This window comes from Lutjanus erythropterus, chromosome 10 (assembly GCF_056507025.1).
Source record: "Lutjanus erythropterus isolate fLutEry1 chromosome 10, fLutEry1.hap2, whole genome shotgun sequence".
Lineage (NCBI taxonomy): Eukaryota > Metazoa > Chordata > Actinopteri > Lutjaniformes > Lutjanidae > Lutjanus > Lutjanus erythropterus.
The window spans coordinates 40,270,018-40,283,285 of NC_139326.1; the positions used below are offsets into that span (position 1 = coordinate 40,270,018).

At 39.6% G+C, this 13,268-nt stretch overlaps 1 protein-coding gene across 1 annotated transcript in view; it reads right to left on the minus strand.

Moving 5' to 3' along the window:
- The window catches only part of nr6a1a (nuclear receptor subfamily 6, group A, member 1a), a 118,359-nt gene that overhangs the window by 47,439 nt on the left and 57,652 nt on the right, over window positions 1–13,268 (minus strand). The window contains exon 3 of the mRNA XM_084729309.1: window positions 7,486–7,509. Within this exon, the coding sequence (XP_084585435.1) occupies window positions 7,486–7,509 (24 nt within the window). The remainder of the gene's footprint in view (window positions 1–7,485; window positions 7,510–13,268) is intronic.

The window sequence follows — 13,268 nt, forward strand, 5'->3', positions numbered from 1 at the left end:
GTGCAGACTTTTGGAGATATTACCCTTAGAGATGTCTTGATTCCTTTGATTATAATAAGACTAAAGGGCACTTGGCATGTGATGCTCACAGCACCAAAAGTACATTTGAAAAAGTCAACAGTGTCTCTTTCCAAAAATCATGACCTGGTTACTCAAAATAATCCACACACCTTATTGTGAGCAGTTCCATGTAGGAACTACTTTCTTTAAGGTAGAAAGCAGGTAGCAGTGAATCAACCATCTAGGTTGTAAAGCTGCAGTGAATCAACCATCTAGGTTGATTCACTGCAACATGAAACTGCTGGCAAGGTCTGTAATATTTTGAATAACTGTAAGTGTTAAGATTTTTGGAAAGTGACATTGCTGTTAAATTTTTCACATGTATATACAAATGTACAAGCTGAGTGGCATCTAGTTCTGTTGTACTGGAGAGAAGACAGACATCTCTACAGCTGATATCTCCAAAACTCAAACCAAAACTCGCTAGATGGATGAGATTTTGGGGTGAACTATTCCTTTAAGGATTCCAAAATTGTAGCATTTAGCTACTTCAATAATCTCTTTTCACCTATTGATATGAAATAAAGTAAACACAGGTGTTACCAATGATACTAATAATGAGTAACTGTTCCATTTAGTGTAGCAGAGTGAGTCAACATGCATAATAGCAGCATGCTCACTCTATTTGACCTGAATGGAACAGGGCCTTAATTAGTATCACTGATAACACATCTTTACACTACTATTTCATGTCAAAATGGCTGCTGTGATAAAGGTCTATAATAATCAACATGCGTGACATAATCCCTAAATAAGTCAGATATGAGTGTTGGAGGATTCTGTGTTCGGTGTACTTAGTGCAGGAATTGTTACACAGGCTTGTACATTTGCACATTTTCAGACTTTCACTGTGTTGACGTGTAATGAAGTCAACAGATCTGAGGACACTTTTTTTTGCCGTGAAGCCACAATCGGACATAAATCTGGCATCTCCGAGAGCGCATTTTTAAAGCAGGATGAGACAACGAGACGTAGACTCTGTGTGTCTCTCTGCCATGTCGGTAATGACAGGTTAGGTTGGCAGCAGGGTGTCTGCTACGCCTCCTTGAAGAGAAGCGCTGCTGCAGCCTGAGTGGGACTGGAGCCTGTCAAATTACAGTGGGATCCCACCTCACTTCCCACTCCCTCTTCCCTCCATCTGTCTGCCGTCTATCTCTTCACTGCCACTCCTCCTTTTTCTATCTTTTGTCTGTCTGTCAGTGCTAAAGTGGTACAACTCATTCTACGACTTGGTAAAAAAAAAAAGGAAAAACACACAACGGAAATGTTCTTATACCAACATGGCCTGGCTGTGCCCATGGAGGAACACTGGACTGAAATGTGCCTGTGATGCTGTGAGAGCATTTCTGGAATTCCCTCAAAGGCAGATTTTCAAAATGGCAGCCGTGAGTGACTGTGTCCCACAGAGCGAGCACACAGGGGAGTCTCAGATACTTGAAAAAATATCTAAGACTAAAAGATGGCCAACCTGCAGCTGCTGCTTTGAGGTCCAGACTTCATCTGCGTATTTGGAGAAAATGTTGGAATATTTTGGACTTTTAATATGTCACACTGATAAAAAGCGATGGCTCTCAGAGGCCATTTTCTGTAACAATAGAGGTCCCTACAGTATCGCCTCTTTAGCCCTTCCCCTCCCATATTCCTCATCCCTGCTTTGTCCATATCTAGCTCATCCCCTATTTCTCTCTCATCCAACACCCCCCCCATATACTCCCACCCCCACCCCTTCTATCTCTTAACACCCCCCCTCCACTCTCTTCTCTCTCTCCTCCTTTTCTGTCCAGCCCTCCTCTTCTTGCTCCAGAACTGTCAGATGGCATTAGCTCCTTTCACGCTCATGGCCTGTAGGAATAACAGCCGTGAACCTCGCCGAACAGCGCCATTCTCCTGCTCCAGTTAGCTCTCCACTCAGCACAGGCTGTTGCGCAAATACCAATGTTATTCACGTTGTGCCCCATCACTTACACAACATGCCCCACTAAAGGGCAAAGTTAGGCGGACGCAAATCTCAGCGGAGAAGGTCATGGCGCTGAGTAAAGATACGCGTGTATTGTATAACACGGTCACGCTCGCTCATAATTATCAGCTCGTCCCCCTGACTCAAGGATCGACCCACAGCTTTGCTAAGATCTGGCTCACGTGGATCAAAAACGGATCCACTTCTTATCTACTTACGGAGCCACAGGCCTGAAAATTTGTTAAATATATCGTGCTCAGCTTATTTCCCATGAAGTTTCAGCTGCAGGGCAAGTTGTGGTTGGTATTAAAAGCCCACTGTGACCAATAAGCTGTAAAATGTGCAGAAGTTTTTATTGTGCGGAGAAACAGGGTAAAATGATTCCGATATGGCATGCATACATGTAACAGATGCTTCATACAGGCTGCTGATTCTCATGCCAGAGCCTGTCCACTAGCTTCTGTATTCCACTACCTTTAAGACTCTTGTATTTTCAATGTCTACACATGTATTTAAATCACAAACAGACTTATTGGAGGTTTAATGGCATGCACGACTGCTGACATTGGGTAGAACACCACAAAGCAGGAGAACCAGATCGAGCCAGGCCGAGCCAGCATCCCTCAGGGTGAGAAACTCAACACCTGAAACTAATCAGAGCCAGTCGGACAGGAGATTTTTATTTGTCACTGTGTCCACACTGATTATCTGTCAATTTCATTAAATAGTTTTGGGGCTCTGAAACATGTAGCATGGATAATTACTTTGATTTGTTTGAAGGCACCAGCTTAAAGTGATAGTTTGGATTAACTTGAATGGGGCTGTATGAGATACTTATCCATAGTGTTTTACCTACAGAGGATGATGGTCAGCACACCTCCAGGAGAAGCAGCAGGGGTAGGAAACTACGCAATGTACTGCTGTGGCCAGGGTCAGCAGCAAAATGACTTTTAGATACCTAAAAAATATCATTTTAAGAGTACGCTATATTTTGAATATTTTCTCTACTGACAACCTTTTCAGACAGGAAGCTGCCTTTATTTACGCCAAATATCACTCTCTCAAAACTAACCAAACTCGTGAAATCAGTCATTTTCTCTTGGAGAAAATGGGAGTTGCTGGTCTTGATCTGTTAGGTTTTTGTGTAATTGTGTGACTTTCATGTTTTAAAGGGATAGTTTGGATTCACCACAGTCACACAGTAACACAAACAAATAGATTGCAGCATGGGAAGAACAGCAGCTCCTGTGTTCTGTGAGGTTAAATGAATGATTTTGCCTATGGAGTTTGGTTGCTTTGAAGAGAGCAATATTTGGCTCATATAACAGCGATTTCCTATCAAAAAAGTCTGTCTGACAGCAAGGTAAAGAGGAAAAAATGTAATAAATACAGTGTAAACTTAGACTGATATTGAATTTTCTAGGTGAACCCTTTTCTAACCCACAGCAGTTCATTGCACAGCTTCCATGCTGGTATTCCTCTCTGCTTCTCCAAACTGGGAATGTGCCAGCTGCCATCCGCTGTAGGTAATACACTCACTATGTGCCACTACGAACATCATACAACCCCACTTCAAATAGTCTGAACTATCCCTTTAATAGTTTTTGGGGGTGTGAAACATGTGTCATGGATAATTACTTTTTAATTTTGTTTGAAGGTTATAGCTTAATGTACTTTTGATTTTAAGTGGGGCTACAGACTCTTATAAGCCAGTCCAAACAAATATAAGAGAGGATATAACCTGATTATTAAACTAAGTATTAACACTGCAATAATTGATTAATACACTGGAATATTACACACAAGTGTGAAGGAATGTAAACACGGCAGATACATTCTTGAGGGGGTGATGTGTATGGGCAACGCAATTATCAGTTTGACAAGTAAGCACAGATAGATTAATACAAATATGAGGAGAGTGTAATTTCTCATCACTCCGTACTCGACAAGCCCAGCATGGAAGGAAGGCTTAGAGGCTAATAATCAAAGCAGATTAGCCCGAGCTCTGATAGATGCTATGCAAGCCTGCTAATCATCCGAGTGATAACCATGAATCATCCAATCACAGTCAGAAATGAGCAGTGCGTTTCAAATTACGATTTTGATGGAATGATCTCTGTATCAGCAGCCGATCAAAGTGTCTCTCTTTGACTTCCATTTGCCTCCTCCAGCCCATGTCGCAGTAATTCCTCCGTGTTAATACAGTATGTGTAAGTCGGTGCATATTAAGTGCGGCGGGCGAGGAAGGGTGGGCGGAAACACTGGAGCTTCAGAGCACCGGTGCGACTGTGATCTCCGGCCTGCCTGCCTGCCCTGTGATTTAGCCTCGAAATGACAGACTTGCCCCTCATTGGGCTACGGGTGGAGAGCTAATGACATGCTGCGTGGGCTAACATGACTATTAGCCCACTCTGAGCAGCAGGAACTGACAGGAACACAATTCTGTCATTACGCCCTGAGGAGACCTCTAATCAGGGAGGCAGGGACACTAGGAGAGGCCAGTCGCACTGGTTTCAGTGTGGAGACAAAGCGGTAACCGACTGGCTCCGACTTACCTTCACCCAGAGGAGGGCCTACAGGCTGATGATGTGCATGGTTCAGGTAAAAGGAGAGAAATCCAGGTTGAATTTTGGAGTACACATTGCTGTTTTTACATGCCAAACAAGTAATAGCATGATTCAAGAATATCTGACCTAGTTGCTGCAACTTGCAAATTAAATGTTAAGAGCATGGTAACATATATTTTCTCAAACCAGCTCTTACTAAATACTTGCAAATTCTTTGATTTGTCCGCCTGTAGGTGAGTTATGCACAAGACACTTAACAGTTAAAATGCAGTCAGAAATACTTCCACAAGACACGGCGTCCTGCGCTCAACTTTATCAATGACCTCACTGTCACTGTGGGTGCTGGTGCTCATTCATTATCTTCTCTACTATATGCCTTTTCCATTTTACCTACTTTAAATATTGTAAGTATTATTGTTATTAGTACTTTTTTATTCTTAACAATTACTTAATTGTTTGTTGCTGTCAAACATGTTTACTGCATATGCTTATTTACTGACCCAATGAATCTGCTCTATGGTTTAGTTGATTAATTTATTTATTGATCTAGTTTATCTAGTGTTTTGTGGTCTTGACCAATAAGGAAGGGATGGGAGGGTGGATGATACGTTGTTTTTTTTCTATTACAGACACTGTCATGTCTTACAACTGCTGTACTGACTTAGTCATATCTGCAGGAATATTTACTTTCATAATCAATTAATCTGCTGATTATTTTTCATGAGATAAAGCAAGACTATGGAGCTTTTGAAATAAGAAATAACACAATCTTACTCTTATAAATGAGAAGTTGAGTTCATAAGAAACAATCATAAAATAAAAGATGTGACTTGACTGAGTCAGTGCTCTCTAAAGGCAAAAGTATATTTGTTAAGTGTTTTTATGGTGAATTTAACTAGAAATCTAAATGGACATTTGAAGAATTCTTTGTTTTTATTCTGTCAGAGCTTCAACCTATTTTTAAAATACAACAATTTCTTATTGATTATCTTATCGTAGAAAAAAATCCATAATGTGTGTCCCTAATAAAAATGTACTTAGTATGTCACATATTCCCTCCAAGTTTGCTTTACAGAGCGAACATAACATACAGAACAACACCCATATATTCCATGTTCCCTCTCTTGGTACTGTGCTGTATATGAGCATCAATATATACCTGATGACAGTGTGTGAAATTTCCTAATGCAGTAAACCCCACTCACTCATCTCACACTTGAAGCGGATTAAAGCAAACACTGAATGATTAGGAAACAGCACTGAGGCAGGTTTACCCAGGAACATTCTTCCCTGCAGTAGGTGGAACGCAGGAATGTGACAAGCCTCCATGCTGCAGCCCACAACCTGTATCACTGTGTTAATCATACAGTATAATCAGTGCAGGCACATACCTACCTGTCTGAAAGAAAAGAAAAGGCCTGGATCTGAAGCCAGATCTGCTCCAGTGGATGTTGGGAGTTGTAGTATTTTTTTTTATATGACCAAACTGAACACAACTAGTGCTGCTTCAAACCTACAACCTGAAGCTATATTTTTGTTTTGTTTTAACAGATACTGACATTTAGCTCACCCGGCTTAGGTAATGCACTGGCTCCACCATCTATTTTGCTCTTGCCGCTGCGTATTGTGTATCTCCTTGCAACACACAACATGCTTGGACACGAACAATTGGTGCAATCAAAAACTAAAATAGACATTTCAAACAATGGCCTGACCGACCTGACATCCTGATCCTTTTGTGCCTTTTATTTCAGCATTCAACTCGTCACCGGCTAGCTACAGACATGTCAGGGCTACTGGAGTCTGGGTTTGCTAAGCCTATTCAAACTGCCAAAAGGATAACAGGATGTAAGTAGGTAGAATATGAGATATCTAAGGATGTGATGTACTGTAGTTTGTGCCACTTGTTCCCTCAACTAGCCGAAAAGTCTAGCTAGTTTTTTATCAGAAAAATAACATCACAGTTCATGTGAAAACTGGACAAAACAAGTGTCACAGTGAGGGATGGCTGTATTAAATTGTTTTTCCTGCATTGTTTTTACATAAGTTTACAGTTGGGCCACCAAAAACTTTGATCACCAAAGAATCTCGCTGAGGGGCTTTTCTCCATGGAAAAGATCTTTTTCGCTCTTCTCCAGACCGGCTTCAGCAATAGTTTGATTTGGCAACTGACTCTGCTGGTAGTAACCTGACATGCCAGATGGTTTGTTACATAGAACCAAAGGTTTCTCACATAACTCACAAATTCAGCTGCCTTACAAGGTAACTGTCCTACTATGATTTACGATTCCTTGATCTGATTAGAGTTTAAGTTGAAGTTAACCTGTGTTAGACATGATAGACAGTTGGTTCATCCAATCCCCTGCCAAGCTTCTTTTTTTTTTTTTTTGAAGGTACCTGCCCTTTTCAAAACAGTTTCTTAGGATGACTTCCCAGATGGTTCTGTGCCCCCATGGGGCCAGTGCTTACAAACATTAGTATTTATCCTTGGTATACAGTATAATCATCAGATTATAATCAGTCTTCACTGGGTAAAGGACAGATATCTGTATGGCAGTGAGCCTGCCAAGAAAAATAAAAGCTCCAGAGAGCAGGTGAGTGAGTGAGCAGTCTGAACCCAAGTGTCAAGACAACCAGTCTAGCTAATGAAGGAGAAGGAGCACAATGTGGTGAACATGTCACTGTGCAGATATCATAAATCAACATTTTTCAGGGTATCTCCAATATTCATCAACATGCATGTTTTCATTATGTTTATGAATGAAAAAAGCAGTAACATTAACGCTGGTAATAGTAGAAATACATCAGACTACATCATATCAGTCAATGTCTTTGTTATCTTGACAAATAAACTTCATTAAACAGCACTTGATGAGATCAGAATCAGAGTTTTCCACTTACCTAGATTACTTTCATTGATTGCATCTGTGGAAACAGAAAACAGGAGCCTTATCAATACACATGATCAATAGAGATGGAATTTGAGGACAGATCTAAGCAGTGAGGGTCCAGCCTTCTCCTCTGGTAATGTTATGTCTATGTGCTCAGTCGAGACACTCGGCCTGACATGCTGAGGCCTGTCCTGCAGGAAGGAGCAGGTATGCACTCTGAACACAGAGCAGTGCTGCACTGTGGTGCAGACAAGTCACTGTCAGGTAGGTGTTACACAGTTCACTCACTACATTCTCAAATATTTTACATTGTACTTATCTACTGTAACACAATCTTTCTGCGTAGAGCCTGACTGATATTAAAGTAAAAAAAACACATAAAATATAATTATTAAAATATAAATTAAACAAAAATAAATTAAAAATATAAACTGAACAAAATTAATGTGTATATATTAAACTGAATTATATTATGTCACAAAAGACTGCATAGAAAACTAAAAACAACAACAACAAAAAGTTTATCAGACAATTTATATGTCAATACCGATACAGACAAATATTTCTGACAATATCACTGACCAATACATTGATCAGGCTCTATTTCTGTGTCAAGATTCAGTTCAGTCAAATTCATGGACATAGATTTGGGTTGACAGATGGGACATGTCCCTACCTCTGTCAAACTATATTAACCTGAGCCTTAATGAAATAAAAGTCAGATGTCAGACAAATAATGAAATGTGAAATATTACTTTAAATAAAAAAAAAACACATAATAGAAGTCCTGTATGAGACAGGTTATATAAGCAAATACATGTTGCATAAAGCAATGAAGTAACCATTTGGCAGAATCAAGCTCTTTGTGTGTGAAAGTGTCTGAGAGCAACTGCACTCACACAAATGTGCAAATTGCTCAATTGACAAATTATGTGTAAATCTTTATTCTTCAGCTTGGAAACAATACTCAGACAAAAAAAAAGAAAAACTCATTGTCATTTAAGAGCCTCTGGAGCTCCACAGCTGATTAAGTTTTCTCTGGAAAATGCTTGATTTTTTGTTTTTATTGTTTGTATTTGTATTTCATTGTGTCTGTCCACACCAATGACATGGAAGTCAAGACAATTTTATTTATCACTCGTTCTTGAGAATTGGGACAAAGCTGCATTTTGAGGGAGTTTTGATTTTTACTCTTCTATTATGCTGCAAAAATATGTTTTAAAAGATTGAATTCTTGGCTATCAAACCTCTTATTTTATTTAACTCTTATTTAGCTTTGATTTAAGGGCTACAGAGTTGACATGTAATGGTTGAGAAACATCTGATAAACATTATTCAGTTTTCTTATTTGAAAAATATAAAGTTTACCAATGCTTGAGCAATATTCTTGCCTTTTTAAAAAACACAACAAGCAAGCGAGACAGGGGTCCTTTTCCCTGTATTGATTGAATCATGTTTTCGTAAAAAAAAAAAAAAAAAAAAACAGACAGAGTTGATGGAAATCTGGGACACAACTTTCATTAAAAATACACTTCAAAAGATGATTAACAGCACATTTGTATCCCTATATTACCAGGAGTTATTGTTAGTTTTAAATTTTGAATTATCTGAAGTTGTGAATTCTTGTCTGGCACAAGGGTGTTTTCTATGACAGATGGAAATATTTTACAAATTGCATATATTTCATGTATGTGTGCATGTAAAAATAATAATAATTAAAAATAATTGTAATTAGATTTTTGGTATTAATAATTTTTAAAGTCTTTTTTTCTCTAGGACATGATTTGTCCCAATTCCAAGTCAGTCTCGACTGTTCACTTTAAAAAATACATTTTTTACAGAGACCTAACAGTTCCCAGGAACAAGCACTGACTAAGCTGACATTGGCGAGAAAAACTTCCTTTTAACAGGCAGAAACCTTGAGCAGAACCAGACTTTGTGGAAGGCAGCCCTCCACCTCAACCGGAAGTGAATATTAGTGTTTCTCACAGCACTGAAAATCTACATTTTTCCAGAAACAACTTTCTGTGGATAATCCACAGGACACACTGTCAATTGCTCTGCTGAAACCACATCTCATTACCCAGGCAAATAAAACCTGTGTGCATGGCTAGATACCACAGGGGTAAGTGAGACAATATGTGTTTTTGTAATTTGGGTAGACCGACCCTTTAAACCACCAACAGCAGCAGTAATCTTCTACAATTAAGACAATGTAGTACTACCCCCACCCCCCTAAAACATCCTCATCCAACGACTGTTAAATCTTTATTCATTATATTAAAAAATAAGTCATGTCAAATATAGCAACAGGGCATGTGTGAATATTTAACACTGGTAAATAGATGTCTTAAAAATTGCACATAACAGCCTCGGTTGACTTATCAGATTAATCTAAAGGCTACACAACCCCTGCCCTCCTCATCAGCAGCTCAGCGAAATGCTCCTGACATCCTCACACCGAGCGCCGAGAGCGAGGCAGCCTTACGAGGCAGAAATGGTGACATCACCCGAACAACAGCTAAACAAAATAGGCCACAGCTGTTTGGTTCTTTAGGCTACAAATTAGACTCAATATGTCACCCGGAATCACATCACAGGAGGAGGACTAGAGGAAGAAGCAGCGGACTGAGCTGCCGCGATCTCTTTCTGCTTGCTTACTTTCCCTGTTCTGTTTTCAGACACACAGATAGAGAGCACATGCTAATTTGTGCTAGATGAGGAATGAGCAGTGGAGGGTGTATTGGTGGGGAAAGGATGAATTATGGAGGGATTTAAATAATAAATGGTCCCTCTTCAACCAGACGAGAGAGTCTTGAAAGAGGGGGTTACTCAAGGAGGTAGTGGGACACTTTGTGGAAGCCTGAAGAGATCTGGGGCATATGAATTATACCTTACTGGGTCCATTATCGCTTATCAAAGCATCAAATGAATTATTCTGTGGGGGCCCTTGTGACTGTGCATACAGCACCGCTATAGTTCCACTTCAACAAGAAAGCAGAAGGATGGAGTGATGCCTCCATATGCACACATATGGAAACAAAGATGGAAACACCTGGGAGGAATCAGCTCGCTGTCAGCACGCAGACATTAAGGCTTCATATATAAAACACTTCATGAATCCTTTAATGATGCAGATTACATCAAACATCATTCTTACATTTATCCTCACAGATGAACCTTCAGCAATCCGTGAAGGGTTCGGACAAACCGGAGACACATGAAGCAAAGGGAGAAGAGAAACAGGGGAGGAAAGGGGAAGGGAAAGGGTGGGGGATCAGAAGCGAGAAAGGGAGTGTCGCCCCCATAAGTGTTGTTTCTCAGACCTCCACATCTAAAAATACCCCAGCTGAGCTCTGTGGGAAGGCTTCCCCCAAAAACCAACTCAATATTTCACCAGCAGCATGTGGGGAGCATCTTAGAAAGAGTATCTGAGCCACAACAGTCTGTCTGAGTCTTCGATTGCTGCCACACAATGCAGACCAGCATACAAAGTCTCCTCTTAAAATCCAATTATTGTGATGAAGGCCAGCGCTGAATGACAGTCAACACACACACAATGGAGAGCCTTCGAGTGGTCAGGTAACCAAGGAAATATATTTTCTGGAAGTAAGGATTGTTTGGCCCTGCTCACTCTTCTGTTGATTCTCCACAGCATTTAAAATTTTACAGAAACTTCTAACATTTCTGCATTCAATCAACATTTGTTCACTGCAGCAACAAGGAACACAAAGGAACAATGCAATGCCATGTTACGTGCCACTATGCTAGCTTCTGTGGTGGAATGACTTTTTGAGTGCACAGACAGAGACAAGGAAGGGGTCTTCAAATAGCATTCAACAGTTACTACCAACTGAGCTACAGAAAGATTAGAAACTAAAACAGTAACTTACAACCAATGTAGTCTACAGTTCACAGCAGGTGACAGGTGTAAATACTTTGTATTTTGGGCCTTTTCTATGGATATAGCTGGTAATAAACTGGTACCAGTTCCTGATTTGTCAGTTCCAAAATATGAATAAGCTCTTGAACAAAGGGTTGTTAAAGGGACAATTCTAACTTGACACAGAACTGAACTATCTGGGAAGTCATTCTTAGAAACTACTTGGAAAAGGAAAAACACTTGGCAGGTGATTGGATGAATCATATGTCTATCACATCTAACAGAGGCTAATTTCAACAAATTAGATCAAACTATTGTTGAAGCCGGTCAGGAAATGAGTGCAAATATGTTTTCCCTTCAAGAAAAGCCTTCAGTGCCATTCTTTGAAATAAAAAAGGAATGCTCTCCAGTTCTGATGCTATCACAGTATCTATGCTAAGCCCACCACTGTTTGTTCGAGACGAGTCACTTCTATGGACACTTCTCGCTGTCGTCACACTTTAAACTTGGCTGCACTGCTTTTGGTGTGGACACAAACGGATAATGGCAATTCACCCAAAAATCAAAAAAAAAAATGTTTCTATTACCAGAAGTTCTATTTATCCATCCATAGTTTTAGTGTGAGTTGCAGAGTTTTGGAGATATAGACCTTCTCTCAAATATAATGGGATTAAATGACTATGAGCTTGTGGTGCTCAAAGTACACACACAAAAAAAATTGAAAAACTCAACAGCAACCTCCCTTACCAGAAATCATGAATGCTCAAAATAATCCACCTTATTGTGAGCAGTTTCATGAAGGAACTACTTTCTTTCTACTGTAGAATCTACCGTAACTACTTTAGAATGTGCCAGAACTCATTTTTTCTCATAGAAAGGTGTGTGAAGTATTTTAAGTAACCAGGTCATGATTTCTGGTAAGAAAGGTTGCTGTTGAGTAGCAGACATCTCTATGGCTGATATCTCCAAAACTCTGCAACTCACACCAAAAAAATCTAGATGGATAAACAGCACTACAGACCAGGGAGGAATTAAGTATTTTTGATTTTGGGGTGAGCTGTCCCTTTAAGATAGACTTTAAAAAGGCATGTTTAGAGAAACGGAAACATATTTCTCACTTCAATGATGATGGAAGAGGCTGTCTGTTCAATCCTTTGATCAAGCACCACTTATGGGACATATATAGTTAATGGCATGCCACACTGTACATACATATTCTACACTGCTGTTTTTGTTAATGGCATGTTATTAATAAATCTCAATGGGAACATGAGGGCTTGTGACAACCAAGTGTTTTGTGACTTTATGTCATGGCCAGCAATCTAATACATTATCTATGATGAAACATGCAATGTCTGTTATTTTTTGTACAGTTGCTGTGATAGCTGAAACGCTTACTTTTAGTGGGCGGACACGATAAGAAGCTTAGGTTTGAAGAGAACTCAAGTGGTTATAGTTTAAATGGGATATAGAGATCACCATTACAGGAACTGAAATCTATAAGATTAGCAGTTATCTTCTAAAGTACAGTGCAAAACTACCACAACAAAAAGTACATTTGTGATGAACTGAAACTAGCTTGACGCTAATGTGACATAAACACAAGATGAGGCGGCAGTAGATGATGCTTATTGTCCAACAAACCAGTTTCAACTTCACTATTTCAGTTTCAGTTAGACTTTGGAGCATAATACCTGGCCAAGATATCTGTAAGATAATGTCAATTAGACTGCTGATGTATGAAAAAGTTTGTTCTCACACATCACTTTTGCATGAGACTATACAACAATGATGAAGCCATAAAAAGCACCATTGTCCTCCATAAATGCTCAACGAGGCCTGAACTACTTAGTCGATCTCTCATATTTTCCCTTCTGTAACTCCACGTTGATGTGTAAACACAATAAAGC